Source organism: Mya arenaria, chromosome 4, assembly GCF_026914265.1.
Source record: "Mya arenaria isolate MELC-2E11 chromosome 4, ASM2691426v1".
Taxonomy (NCBI): Eukaryota; Metazoa; Mollusca; class Bivalvia; order Myida; family Myidae; genus Mya; species Mya arenaria.
Genome location: NC_069125.1, coordinates 38,100,693 through 38,114,731, shown reverse-complemented (window position 1 = coordinate 38,114,731; position 14,039 = coordinate 38,100,693). Strand labels below are relative to the sequence as shown.

Genomic DNA, 14,039 nt, shown 5'->3' with positions numbered 1-14,039 from the left:
ACAAGAAACATAGAACAGCAAATAGGATTTTTGGAACCTGTTTTCGCCTGGTAAGTAGTATAAAGTGCATATTTCCAAAAAATCATGAAGCGCATTCGGCTCTACAATTACCATGCCTCACTCGGCTTTTTATTTCATGCTTCTAGGTTACGGAATAAAAAAAGTTATTGAAGGAAAACCTTCTGCCAGTCTGTTGTTTACAAATGTGGGAAGCGAGAATTTGATACTTTTTAGGACGTTTAAGCTCCAAAAATTCATGTTTTTGCAATGTTTTCTGCTTTAACATTATTTAAATGTGGTATTTTAATTTTCTGACAAATCCTTTGCTGTACAAGAGCCTTCATGGTCAATGTTTTTGGTTTAACCACCTAAATGTGTGCTGATAATAGTTCAACCACCTTTTGGCATCTGAACTGAAAGACAATTGACGAGCTTTTATAAACGAAAACAAACTGTGTGACACATTAAACATGTGACAAACGTTCCATAATATTATGACAAACTTTCCATTATGTTACACTATCACGTGTTGAATACTTTTCTCTTGTTGTGCAGGGTACGCTGGGAACCAGACAAGGAACCCGACAACACTCATGGAAGAGTTCATCGACGGATTCCCGCGTTCAACTATTCTCTTTAAACCCTATGCATTTATCTCCAATTATATAATAAGAAGATAACAGCTACATATTGTCAATACTTTAATCATTTTTGTTTATATTTTCGTCCGTTTGTATATATACGTCCAGGCACTGTTGGCTCCATATAACAAAACTTAAGTGTTGCAATGTACTTATTTGTGGACAAATGAGGAATGGTTATTTTTCATTTTTTTCAGTTTTTAATACATTAAACGCTTGGTTGCTGTGACAATATTTTGTAGAACGACTAACAAAGAATATGTTTCAGTTTTATCTATATAATAGTGTATATCTTAACGTTCTAGAAATATAGAAGAGCCCGAAGTGAATTGCGTTATGCAACAAAACAAATTATTCTGTATATTCAGCAATTATGATCCCAGTGTTGACACATCAATTTTTCGCTTTTCTACAAATCCAGACACCGAATCAGCATAAAAAATAGATTATTGTACAGACACAGGTCACGATAATATGACCAAGATATTGTATACATCTAAAATGTATTCTCGTTTAACTATAGCTATCTTATTCCAAATCTAACAATAAAGATGGTAAAAATAACTTAATTCACGATGTTGGTTTGTGTCTACAAAATAAATTTCACCCATTGTGTAAAACGCAAACCATATATAGAAATAACGTTTTAAGGTGTGCTTTTCATTCAAATGTCATCAACATTGGCTCGCCTTAAAACATTCTCATTAAAGTTCGCTTCATTACCTTGGGGTGTGAACGTCTTGTGGTTATGTTGAGACTCTTCTTTCAAAAGAGTTTTTAATATATGGATTATTATCAAAATGAAACATTTGTAATGAAGTTCCGTTGTAGTAAAAAAAGCTTCCTTTCAAATTGGAGAAATTTAATCTCCGAAATGCTGAAAACGTCAAGACGTCATACCTTTAAGAAATAACAAGGAATCGCCGTATTTTAATGAGCAGAAGTAAGGGTTATTTACGGCAGTAACATGTTAGTTCCATAAGGAAAACATCGACATTCTTTTTTTTAATATATTGTGTTTGGGTTGCCAAATGATTGACCAATAAACATTCGTCTCATGAATTAACAAACAGGAACCGAAAAAAGGACAACCCCTAAGGCAAGAAAAGAAATGATGTACATGTATTACTATTTCTAAAATAACATGAGATGTCACAGTAAGTGACAAAAGCCCCCGAAGTGCCATTCAGCTCAATGGGTTATGCAATAAGCTACAGGAAGAGCTATCATTAACTTACAGCATATGCCGGTCCCCATGATGGTTAACGTCAAGTACGGAGGAGTATCGAATACTGAAATGCAGTATTCCTAAATGATAAATCTGTAAATGTAGACATGACCATTGAGGTAGGGGCGGGGGTTTGCATGCTACAAGTCGCCTTTTGCTCTGTAGCGATTGATAACCTGTAAATGTGACCTTGATCTTTGAGGTAGTGACATAGGTCTTGCACGCGACACGTTACATACTTATGTATCAAACACATTTGGTGAGTAATTTGAAATTTCCAATGTGCATGACAAAGTTACAGAACGGACTCGACAAACTATACTCTATTAGTATATATATATATATATATATATATATATATATATATATATATATATATATATATATATATATATATATATATATATATATATATATATATAGGTACAGACAGATCAACAGACGGACGGACGGTGTGATCATAAAATAAAAAAATATAAACGCTGCATAAATCAGAAATATCAAATTTCGCGTGTACTGCCGCTGATCTGTTACACACAAAATGGCGGACTTAAATTAGGTGGGAGTCTGCAACAGTCCTGGCAATGCTGAATAAAGAATATAAAATAATATATATTCTCTTCTCGTACCTTATTTCATCAAATTATGGAATTATGGAACTACAAGTAATTTGTTGCTTTCATTAATTAAATTTGAGCTCTCTTCAATTTATTTGAAGTGCTTTATTATTTTCATGATAAGGAAGATGGACAAATGAATTGATGTTAGCAATAATTATTTAATGATAGCAACAGATGTATAGATACCTCTTCAATTCAGCTAAAGAGGTCTTCAATTGATTTTTTTTATTATTATTTGAAGAGGTCTCGAAGAGCTGTTCAAAAATTGGAGTGTCTGCATACTGTATTAAGCGTTCAATTGATTGAAGTCTTCCATTTAGGTACCATGTTAAGGGAGTTAACGCTTGATAAATCACTTTCAAGCGTATGACAAAGTTTCACCCGTTGTACCTGGTATTGCAACAGCGTCATTTCGTATAGGGCGTTCACTTGTGGCATAAAGCTGGATGTCGTACATTATCATTATGTTTACTGTTTGTTTATTTGAATTTATCAAGGTCTGATAACATTTCGACACACGGCCGAAATAGCCTGAGCAAGTGCTTCATGACTGTAGTTTTTGTAAGGTTTTCTAAAAATAATGTTCAAATCAAACTAATATTTGAAAATATAACCACTCTGCAAGTAAGCGATTATTCATTTTGGCTGCCGCACAAATTAGTTTAAAGCCAATTAGAACAAAAACAAAGAGGGACAATTCATGAACGTACAAAAATATAATAATAAATTCAAAATTAAGTTGTCTCCCTTGAACGAAAAAAACGGCTATAACTTCCCAGTTGTTATCATTTTCTTGATTTCCCCGTTTTCAGGTTTCACCATTTTCCTTCAAATTGAACTTAAAAGCCTAGTTTAAGGAATGTTTGGCATTATAATACCCATCTCCTGCTAATTTCACAGGTATCACAGTAGGGGCCATTTTCCTGTGTATTCGTTTATTGGCTCAGGGCCATTTAGGGTCCATTTTTATCATTTTTATAATAAAACATCGAAAACTGCACAGCAGGATACTCATATTGGAGATCAGATAAGCCAATTAGGTAATAATATTAAGATCAATTAACAGAGGTTATGTACAAATACACGTTTTTTTTAGTTTTTTTTTTTTTTTTTTTTTTTTGGGGGGGGGGGGGGGGTCACTTATTGAAGACTTAAACTAGGCCTTTAAATAAATGGTATTTGAATAATTTATCACCGTTTTTTTTTTTACTTTATAATGTCAATTCAATAATGTCGTCTGATAGCGCAATGTATAAGGAAAAGTTTAAAATCCTTACAGGGCCTCATGCAAATGAGCACGCGCGTAATGACGTCATCCAACGCGTGCTATTTAAAAGGTCAGAAGTGAAGCAATGTTAGCTCAATCGGTAGAGCGTTGGACTCTGAATCGGTTAACCCGGGTTCGATTCCCATGTCACTTTTGTTGTGATTCGTTGTGTAATTATGTTATCCTTTCTACGACCATTCGCATGGTACTACTGCCCCTGGCATGTACAGATGTTGTCAATTCCTTGCAGAGATGAAGGCACCCAGGATAGGTGTGCGGTTGAACTCTCACTCTGAGAACCTTCAGGGGGGCACAACTAATTATAAACACATAAAACTATTTTGAATGCATAATTTTAATCATATAATGACATGGAATTCACATTAGTCGTCGCTGTCAATGATGTTGAGCAGATCAATTGAACTAATAAGATAGCATTAACTGATATAAGATAAACCTTTATTTGAAAATGAAATAATATAAAGATGTGCCCCAAAAATATGACTTGCCGGCCAGCTGGTGGGGGGGACACGGGCCCTCTGTGACCCCCGGTAGGACCGCCACTGCTCACAACTGGACCCGGAGTATAATGCACCAGTCGATTGTAACCACGCCCCCACCCCCGCCCCGGGGGTATACCGGGGATAGCCGGGGAAATGGGCCATGTTTTTACCTTTCAGGTGGCCCCGCAGTGCCGGGTGAATGCGGTGGTTTTGTCTTCGCTTTAAATATAGCGGGAAATGGGCATTACCTAGGGTCCCTGGGACGCGGGCGCATTTGGCGGGGATTTAAAACCATCTGTTCGTCCCCGCAGGACAGGGATTTTAGCCGGGGTTGGCTGGACCGAAAGTCAAAGTCCCCGCTATTCCCCGGACACGGGGGGGGGGGGGGGCGTGGATACAATTGACTGGTGCATAAACAACTAACACCACCACACCGTTTGGATAGAATTCCACAAACTACGTACATTGGAACGCAGAAAACAGCTGATATCTGTCAAAAAAGATGCTGCAATGAAACGCCAGACTGGTTTGTTAAAAATATTTCGTTTTGACTGGTTTTAACAGGGTGGGCGAAAAAGTGGTACAGGCGAATAATAGGTCGCTAATAGGTTTATCAACTCGGTCTGCGTTACATTGCCTCAATCATTCGGAACTTTGCCTCAATGTAATAGTTGTGTGTAACCGTTTTTTAGCCGAAGTTTACCGAATTAATACGGAAACGTCCGTGACAGCAGGTAAACAAAAATCTATCTTATTTTTATTAACATTATGAGATTTTATATTACAGGTTAAGACACCTTGACTCTGGATTGCGCACATGTTTCTTTAATTAGTTGCTTAAAAGTGTAACCTCATGCTTAAATTCGATATCAGGAGGTAAACAACCAGTTATAAATAAGTCATAAACTGGTTTAAGTAAAAGTTTTAGAATTAAATGATATAATATTACATTTACAAATGTATGTAATTAAGGAGCATTATCAAAATGTGTAAATTATGATCATAACTTTTTGTCTTTGTGACAGATTTTTAGTGCAAAAACACACTGATACAGAAAGTGAAGGGGAAAGGCACTTAATTTGAAATAATTTATAATTATGTACAGTAACCTTGCAACTGAACTTAGAACTTAGTCATTCTAAAATGCTGTCCAGGCTTCTTTTTTTAATGATGTTTAGTCCAGGCTAAACATCCCTAAAAAATGAAGCCTGGACGTTATTTTAGAATGATTACTAAACTGCTCAACTAGAAATTCACAGTAGAAATGTAAAATAAGATACATTGCCATTTTACCACCATAAGAGTTTCTTTCTCATTTTTAAATACGCTTCCATTTAAACTCCCATATAAAAAAGCTTCAAATAGAATGTGCATGCATAATGGTTCTACTACTACCTTGCGGCTAAATTATAATGGTACTGTATATATTTATTGTACTAAAGGCAAATTACTGAGTATCGATACTTGACAACATGGGATTTTTTTTTGATTGTAGAGTGTACTGGTAGAGTATTATCTCAATAGCTCATGCTGTGGATGTCGTGTTACTACCTACCTGGGCAGATGTTAATAGGAGGTGGTTTAGTGTTCTCAGGCATTATATAATTTCTTATCATAAATTGTCATAATACATCGTCCGCCCGGTTAGCTCAGTCGGTAGAGCGTTGGACTGTTAATCGGACAACCCGGGTTCGATTCCCGGGCGGACCAGGTCACTTCTGTTGTGATTGGTTATGAAATCCTTTCTACGACCATTCGCACTGTACCACTGCCCCTGGCATGTACAGAAGTTGTCAGTTCCTTTCAGAAGTGAAGGCACCTAGTACTGGTTCACCGCCCAGGATAGGTTTGCGGTGGTTGAACTGACACTCTGGGACCCTTCAATGTGCTCACGCCGGGACCCGGAGTATAAACTACTAACACCACCACCGTCATAATACATCAAGATACTTGAGCTCATTTACAGCTTATGTTTTCGCGACATTTATTTTACCTTCTTATATAATAAAGGCACACTATTTAAAACTGCAACTCAAATACTGAAAAAGGTAAACAGAATTTTGAATATTTTTTTGCCTGATACAATAAATAGTCATTAAATTTCCAATAGTGTTACTATGGCTTTTTCTTTTTGGCAAAATGAAGCATTTCAATATCGGTACACAGTAGAACTTTTAAAAATTATATGAACTTGTGCCCATCATATTTGATCATTTTAACAGTTTTTTTATATTTGATATTTCTTGCTCTAAACCTTTAAACATGAGCGAGTCCCTTTAGATAGGCAATACCTGTTGTTGATACATGCAAATTAAAAAATGTTCAGCGCATTTAATTCAGTGTGAAATGAGATTCGTTGATTGCCATGAAAAGTAATTCAAAAGGATATACTGGGCTAAATACTTTTTTGTTATATTTGTAATATATAAAAACATATCTAGAGTATGTGTATTTGATTTTTAAAGTCACTCGATCAGTGTATGCTACTTCTCATGACTATTGGTATATTGCTTATCATTTTTTTTCAATAAAATTGGTTCATACAATTGAATGAATGCATAACATAAATGTTTTTTTAGGAATTTATTTTGAATTTAATGAGACTCATATCTTATTCTTAAGGAAGAAATGTCAGTTCTGTTTAATATTAAAACAATTTCATTAAAAATTGTTTGTTACAGCAAGATATGTCTTGTAATATATTTGTTTCAGAGGTCAGTCAATATGAATCAGAGTGTTTTTTTGGAATTATTTTTATTGCCTTAACCTTGAAAATTGGGAAAAAAGTTGACTTGAAGTGGGAAAAATATACAAAATCAGGCCAAGCTGCCAAAATAGCTAATAAAAATTTAATGGTAAACAACTTGTTCTCAATAAGAACCGGCTGCTGGCCAAAATGGACGTTTCAAATGGCAATTGGGCCGATTCAAATTTGGAAAACTAAATGAATTTTAAATAGAATAAGTAGAAGCTGGTCGGTTACTTTACTCTTTGAGACCGTTCAACTGAAACTTATTGAGAACCCTGGGTAAATATACATGTTCTGACTTTTTTATGCATACATTATGATATGAAAGAGTAAGTATTGTCAAGATTTTGTTTATATTTCAAGAAATTCATTGCTTTATTTATTCATTAACATAATCCACATTAAGCAAATTGGGAAAAAGGTATAAAACTTTGGGAAAAATGGACATTTTTTCGCAATGGGAAACAGCCGACAGGCAGTAAATTGCACCAAAAATCACATTTTTTTACAATGATTGCAGGTGGTCAGGAAAAGAAGAATCTTGATCATGATAAATAAGATCGGAACTATTTTCTATAGCATTGCATCTTATATATATACATGTATACAGAATAGTGTATTTATTCACAGTACTCCCGTAGCAAAATTAACACAAGTTTGGAATACCAAATTTAATGGTCACTACCATTACCAGTATTTGTCTTTAGTCACTATGAAAGGACTTAAGCTTATGTCAATATGCTGAGTGAATGATTATGATTCATCAACTTAGAGGACAGCTATAGTCACAACATGCTGTATGCTGTTGGATTGGATATTTAAATGTGATTGTGATGTTATTAATACAGGAGTAATTTACGATATACAGTGTTGTATCTCTGCATCTATACAAAGTATATCCAATGTTTTGTATTTGTAAAATTATTAAATACATTGCAGTGAACTTTTACATAATTTATCAGAGAAATATTTCAACTAGCTGATCTTTAGATCAATATTGACAAACTGTCGATCAGTGATCCACGCCCCAGTGGTTATAACTGGTCCAGTCTACAGTAGTTGGACGTACGATGTGATTGTATTGTCATTGTGGCCTGTAGCGTTAAGCTAACCTGTATCTGCTTTCTATGTGGTGGAAAAGTTAACTGAAATAATATAGATATTTTATAATTGAAGTGAGATAGAATCTTAAGCTCAAGGTAAGGATGAAAACTAATGTAAAATGAACATGTATTTTGTGTATCTAAACTTTTTACATGGTAATTCAATGCATACTTTTAAATTTTAGGTGTTAATTAAGTAACTGTTTTTTTAAACCATTAAATTGGAATAAGCTGCGATCAGTTCAATTGTCGATTTAATTGTTATGTACCAGTAATAGTTAGATGACATGAAGTGAATTCTTAATGATTAAGAATGGGTGGAGTGAGCGTAGTCTAGTGCAATGTTTCTTTACGCAAGCAACGAGAAATGATACATTTATATAATTCCAACAGATCAAGCAACTGACATGATATTTGATATATTTTATACCTAAAAAAGGTATTAAAAATAAAAATAATGAAATCTTTTTTACAAAACCATTTAAATTGGAGGACAAGTATCCTATTTCTTTCATTTAGTATTGTGGAAGCAGATATTTGCTTACTGTGTGATATATATGGAATCAGATAACACAATTACAATGTGCAAGACATTTTTTTTCTCCTTTACTATTTTATGTTTATATCATGCAATGTTTTAGACGGCTATTTAAAATGTGTGAAAAAAATAAATATTACAAATGTTGCAATGTTGGACATATTTTCCTTATATAGGAGCTGCTGACACTATGAAGGGAATGATGCTTGTGACGCTGCTGCTATTTGTTGTTTCTGGCCTGCATGCCTTCTCCTCGGGGCCACCGCCCTACGTATGTGATAACATGACACCTAATCACCCTGGCAGCGGCCAGACAGCAGCTAACCCTTACACACTCACGTTTTCAAAATCAACTTATGGACCTAATGAAGAAATACAGGGTAAGGTTTAGGATTGGTTAAGAGCTCATGCAGGGCTTCCATTAAGAATTTGGAACTGGGAGTATGAACTTCCTGTCTATCAATTTTGGATGTTTTTCACTGAAATTTGGAAGTCTGAGACCTGAATACAATATCTTTTTCTACTATTTTTCAACTAGTATGTTTAAAATCAAGTAATTTGCAACTTTAACTTGCCAAATTCAGAGACTTACATTATAATAATTATTTTTTTTAAAGACTGATTAAAACTGTTACCGTAAAAGGTATATTTACGCAAGGTTTTTTATTTCAAACTTCCAAGCTTTCAACTTAAGACGTTTTCTTAAAAATTATGGATGTTTTTGTACTTTTAATGAATCAATTTTGGAAGTTTTAACCTATTTCTAGAGAGTAACATACTTCCAAACTTCCTTTAATGGAAGCCCTGTCATGCATGTACTGTGATGTACTAGAATTTAGAAATACACTTATTGTTGTTTGACCCCAGCTAGAGATGTTTGTTGGGGCGGGAATTTCTGAGACTTCAGACAATAGATTATTCCATGCTGATTGCTGTATCACATTCAAGGATGTTATATATTCCAAACTTCTGAAGCCATGATTATGAACAGTTTAAAGTCTGTGTTCAGACTTGAGTGGCGAAACTGCAAATCTTCATTTTTTGTAACTTTCCTTTTGAGTGTATATGTGCAATAGCACTAGCACAGTTACATGTATTTACATTTTAAAACTTTTGTTAAACCAACTGAATAAAATTTATTCTTTGTAATTCATTTAAAGTGCTTTTCTGAGTCTAAGTCCAGACTCAGACTTGAAAGTCTAATTAAATCCAGACTCAGACTTGAAACTCAAGACTTTGTAATTCATTAAAAGTACTTTTCTGAGTCTAAGTCAAGACTCAGACTTGAAACTCTTAGTAATCATGGGACCCGATATCTTATAAAACACTTCCAACACCAGAAATTTTGACAAGCCTCATTGTTTTTGGGTGGGGATTTATAAAACAAAATATGCAGCTTTTCTAAACCTCCTTTATGTACTCAAGAGTAACTAACTGACTGTCACCATGTATGGGTAAAAATAAGATTCACTATAGAACATTCACTTATTCTTTGGTATTAAACTTGTTTAGTTACATAGTAAGCAATTATTTCTATAACTTTAAGCCTGCAGGAAGTTTGGAAATGTCATGTCAAACGTTTTGACCTATTTTGATTATCAGAATTTTTTTTTACTAACACAACATCAATCAACGTCTTAATGTTGACTTACTCATGCTTATTAGTATTTTTAAGTTAACAATAAAAAGTAAGCAGATTGCAACAGGCAATCATAAAATACCAACCAGCTTTTTATTATTTTTAAGATGCACTCTTACTCCTAAATAAGATGCACCGTAATTAATACAATTGTTTTATTTTTTCGAAAACGATGAATAAATATCGAAAACAATGGTTAATATGAGGAACAGGGTATTTAATTCGAAAGAAAGGTGCAGCTAGAAAACACGATATTTCTATCTTATGAGACGATAGTTGGTCACTTTATAATCTTTTTAAGATCCACCAGTCATTTAATATTTGTTCGTTTTAAGCTTATAATACACGGTTACAATCTTGTTATCAGCTATTATGTGTTTCTATAAATGCATTATTTAGTAAGTAGTCAGAGGTTTGCTCAAAATTGATCTCTGTTATATATGTGTGTATGTATTGATTTAAAATAAGAATATCACTTTAAAAGTGGAAGATTCTTTATGAATATTGAGACACATGTTTTATTTATCAACATGATGTGTAGACTGCGCCAGTTTAAGGTCAAGGTCATTGTACTTGGTCAGGCAATAGATGTAGCCCGGAATTATAGCTATTCTGGTTTTTCCGACCTAATCCTCTGGTACAAACAAAATTAAACCGTTGTAATATGCACATGTTACTTAGGAAACAATAGTCATTGGACTGTTATATGAATTTCAATAGCTCAAAATTCACACTTTATTCGTACCGGCATGGGAAAACCCTGTTGTGTTAATTCCGGGCTATATGTATTGAGCATTGCTTTTTGGGTCTGCTTTGTTCAACAGTTTTGAAAGGATCTTTAGGAAAGTTGGGTCACATGTTCTACTCATCAAAGTGATGTACAGAGCCCATGTTGGAACTGTGCCAGTTTAAGGTCAAGGTCATTGTACTAGGTAGTGCAATTGAGTGTTGCTTTTTGGGTGTGCTTTGTTTAACAGTTTTGAAAGGATCTTTACGAAAGTTGGGTCACATATTCTACTCATCAAGGTGATGTACCGAGCCCATGTTGGAACTGTGCCAGTTTAAGGTCAAGGTCATTGTAATTGGTCATGCAATTGAGCGTTGCTTTTCGAGTCTGCTTTGTTCCTACAGTTTTGAAAGGATCTTTACGAAAGTTGGGTCACATGTTCTATTCATCAAGGCGATGTGCAGGGCCCATGTTGGAACTGTGCCAGTTTATATTTGAGGGTACTGTACAAGGTATTTGGCTTTGCATTACTCATTGAGTGTTTCATGTCACTCCATATTTTCTACTTTTATACAGGATCTTTATGACACTTGAGTCCCATGTTATAACCATCAAGGTGATGTGCAGAACCCATCAGTGAAATGCACCTGCTCATGGCGACTGTGCATGGTCGAGGATTTGAGCCTTGCATTTTGTGTCTACTTTATCTCCTGCTGTTATGGAAGGATCTGAATGAAACTTGTCACATGTTTTTATAAACATCAAGGGGATGTGCAGAGCAACGTTGGAACTGAGTGTCACAGGGTCCTTGCATTTTGTGTCTGCAATAATTTTATATTTTCAGTGACCCTTTCTGGCAGTCAGAATTTCAAGGGTTTTTTGATCCAACCTCGTAAGGAAGGGACCACGTCAACCACAACTTACGGCAAGATCACACCTGATGACAATGTCAACACAGCCAATCCGTGCACTGATGTAAGTAGGGTCATTGGTTATGAGATGTCAATATAATGTATAATAGTTTATGATAATGAAGAAAATAATGATCGTAAAAAAAATCTGAATCATCTGTATTATCAGTTTACCACATGCTTAAAATAAACCTATATTTTCAGATTTTTTAGATAAGCAATCAGAAAGTGCCTAAAGCTTAATCATTAAAAAGTTCAACTTTTGTGGGTGTTTAAAGGTATGACTCCTGCCATTCGTCCGACACACACTCCCTGCGTCAGACTTTGTGTTGGCAATGTGTCAGTTGAAGTTGTATTCTAAGTCAGTAAACACTGCACACTATCAACATTTTTTTATGTCACACACACACACATGCACACACGCACACACACACACACACACACACACACACACAGACCAGGGAGATATAGCTGTCCTTTGGACTGCTTTGTTCAAATAGCATCATTTACATGTTGCAGTTTTCAGAAGTATGAAATAAACTTTGCCCAATGATATTTCAGGGAAAAACAGCACTCGGCCACAAAAACGATGCCGATCGTTCCAGTGCATCTTTTAGGTGGACAGCTCCAGGCTCAGATGTGGGAAACATAGTTTTCCTGTAAGATAATAAGCTGATTAAAAAATCTACAATAAAAATCATAATGAGTTATTCCCCTTGAGTAACTTGAGCAAGAAAGATAACTGTACCCACTTTATCACTTATCTAAGGGCAGAATTCATAAAGCTTCTTAGTTAATCCTATATTCAACTTTGTGAAAATTTCTGACAATGATCAATTTAAATACCTTCTATTTTCCATCACATTTTCATATATGCATATTACATTTCTTGCTTATTTCCATATGTTTTGTGCAAAAATATTTTTGTCCATTGTTTTTAAAAAGGCAATGTTTCACGTAGTAGATTTATTTTACTAAGATGCTTTATAAATACAGACCCTAGAAGCCGTTCCAATAAAGATCTTAGTTGATCATAGTCGGAAATTGAAATTATCTTAGTGTCATTTTTTTGCTACCTATTTGAGTGAGTTGAACCGTAGCCAGTATTAAAAATATGAACACCAAGTAAGAGCTTAAATCCTTTATTGAAATGGCCTAAATTCAATATAATTCTTATCCTTATCCTTAGACATGCTTGAAGTGATTCCATTTAGTTCACTGGCCATTAATTCTACAGTCCAATCAAAATGCTCGGATTCTGCTCTGAAATTTAAGTTAAACTTAAGTTGATTATTAGTCATACTATAGGTATTTATCTTAATGGAAAACCATTACTTTTGCACATTCATGTATATATATCAATATTATTATTATAATCATTCAGGTTCACAGTTGTGAAGTCACAGACGGTATACTGGGTGAAGCAGGAGTCAGCTACTTTGACATTTGACAGCTCCCAGCCCACCCAGCAGCCAACTGCCGCACCCCCGACAACACCGTCCACAGAACCCCCTCTCCAGGATTCCGTAAGATCATTATGCCACTGTTTTAGCTTGTTGGATTATTATTTTTATGGAAAAAACATTGAGGTCAAGTATTGGAAAAGCTCTGATGTTGAGATGTAAGAACTGACAGAATTGTGCAAATAATCCAAATACTTTTGGCAACAACTCACCAATCATATTAACTAGTAACTTACCAACAACTATTTGCATTATATGTTTGGCTTGGTTCATTGTTGGCAAAAGCATTTGCATACACTACCAGCCTTGTGAACTTGCAAAAAATGTGTTGTTTTCGCAGGATAGATTGCGTCATTGCGGTAAATCACAGGAATATATTCCGCTGGTAGCAAACCTGGTTTGCACAACACCATATTCAACTTCAGCTATCGTTTACGACATTCAAAAACATGCATGCGATATATCGCCGCAATGCAGCTTCCCACAAAATGCTGGTATTTCTATAGGTGCTGCGGGTACAAAAAAGATTGTATCATGCTCACAGATACTTTATTGCTTTTGTTAATGCATTATTGGAAATAAGTTAATTGATACAAAAATATATCTGCGAAAGGGCTTTCTTGCTTTTAGGAAGAGTTTGCACCCATAGT

At 34.8% G+C, this 14,039-nt stretch overlaps 1 protein-coding gene across 1 annotated transcript in view; it reads left to right on the top strand.

Moving 5' to 3' along the window:
- Positions 1 to 4,968: 4,968 nt before the first annotated feature.
- LOC128231547 (ferric-chelate reductase 1-like) overlaps positions 4,969 to 14,039 on the top strand; it is a 35,634-nt gene continuing 26,563 nt past the window's right edge. The window contains exons 1-5 of the mRNA XM_052944540.1: positions 4,969 to 4,993; positions 8,826 to 9,029; positions 11,860 to 11,990; positions 12,488 to 12,585; positions 13,311 to 13,452. Coding sequence (XP_052800500.1) covers positions 8,840 to 9,029; positions 11,860 to 11,990; positions 12,488 to 12,585; positions 13,311 to 13,452 — 561 coding nt within the window. The 5' untranslated portion in view covers positions 4,969 to 4,993; positions 8,826 to 8,839. The remainder of the gene's footprint in view (positions 4,994 to 8,825; positions 9,030 to 11,859; positions 11,991 to 12,487; positions 12,586 to 13,310; positions 13,453 to 14,039) is intronic.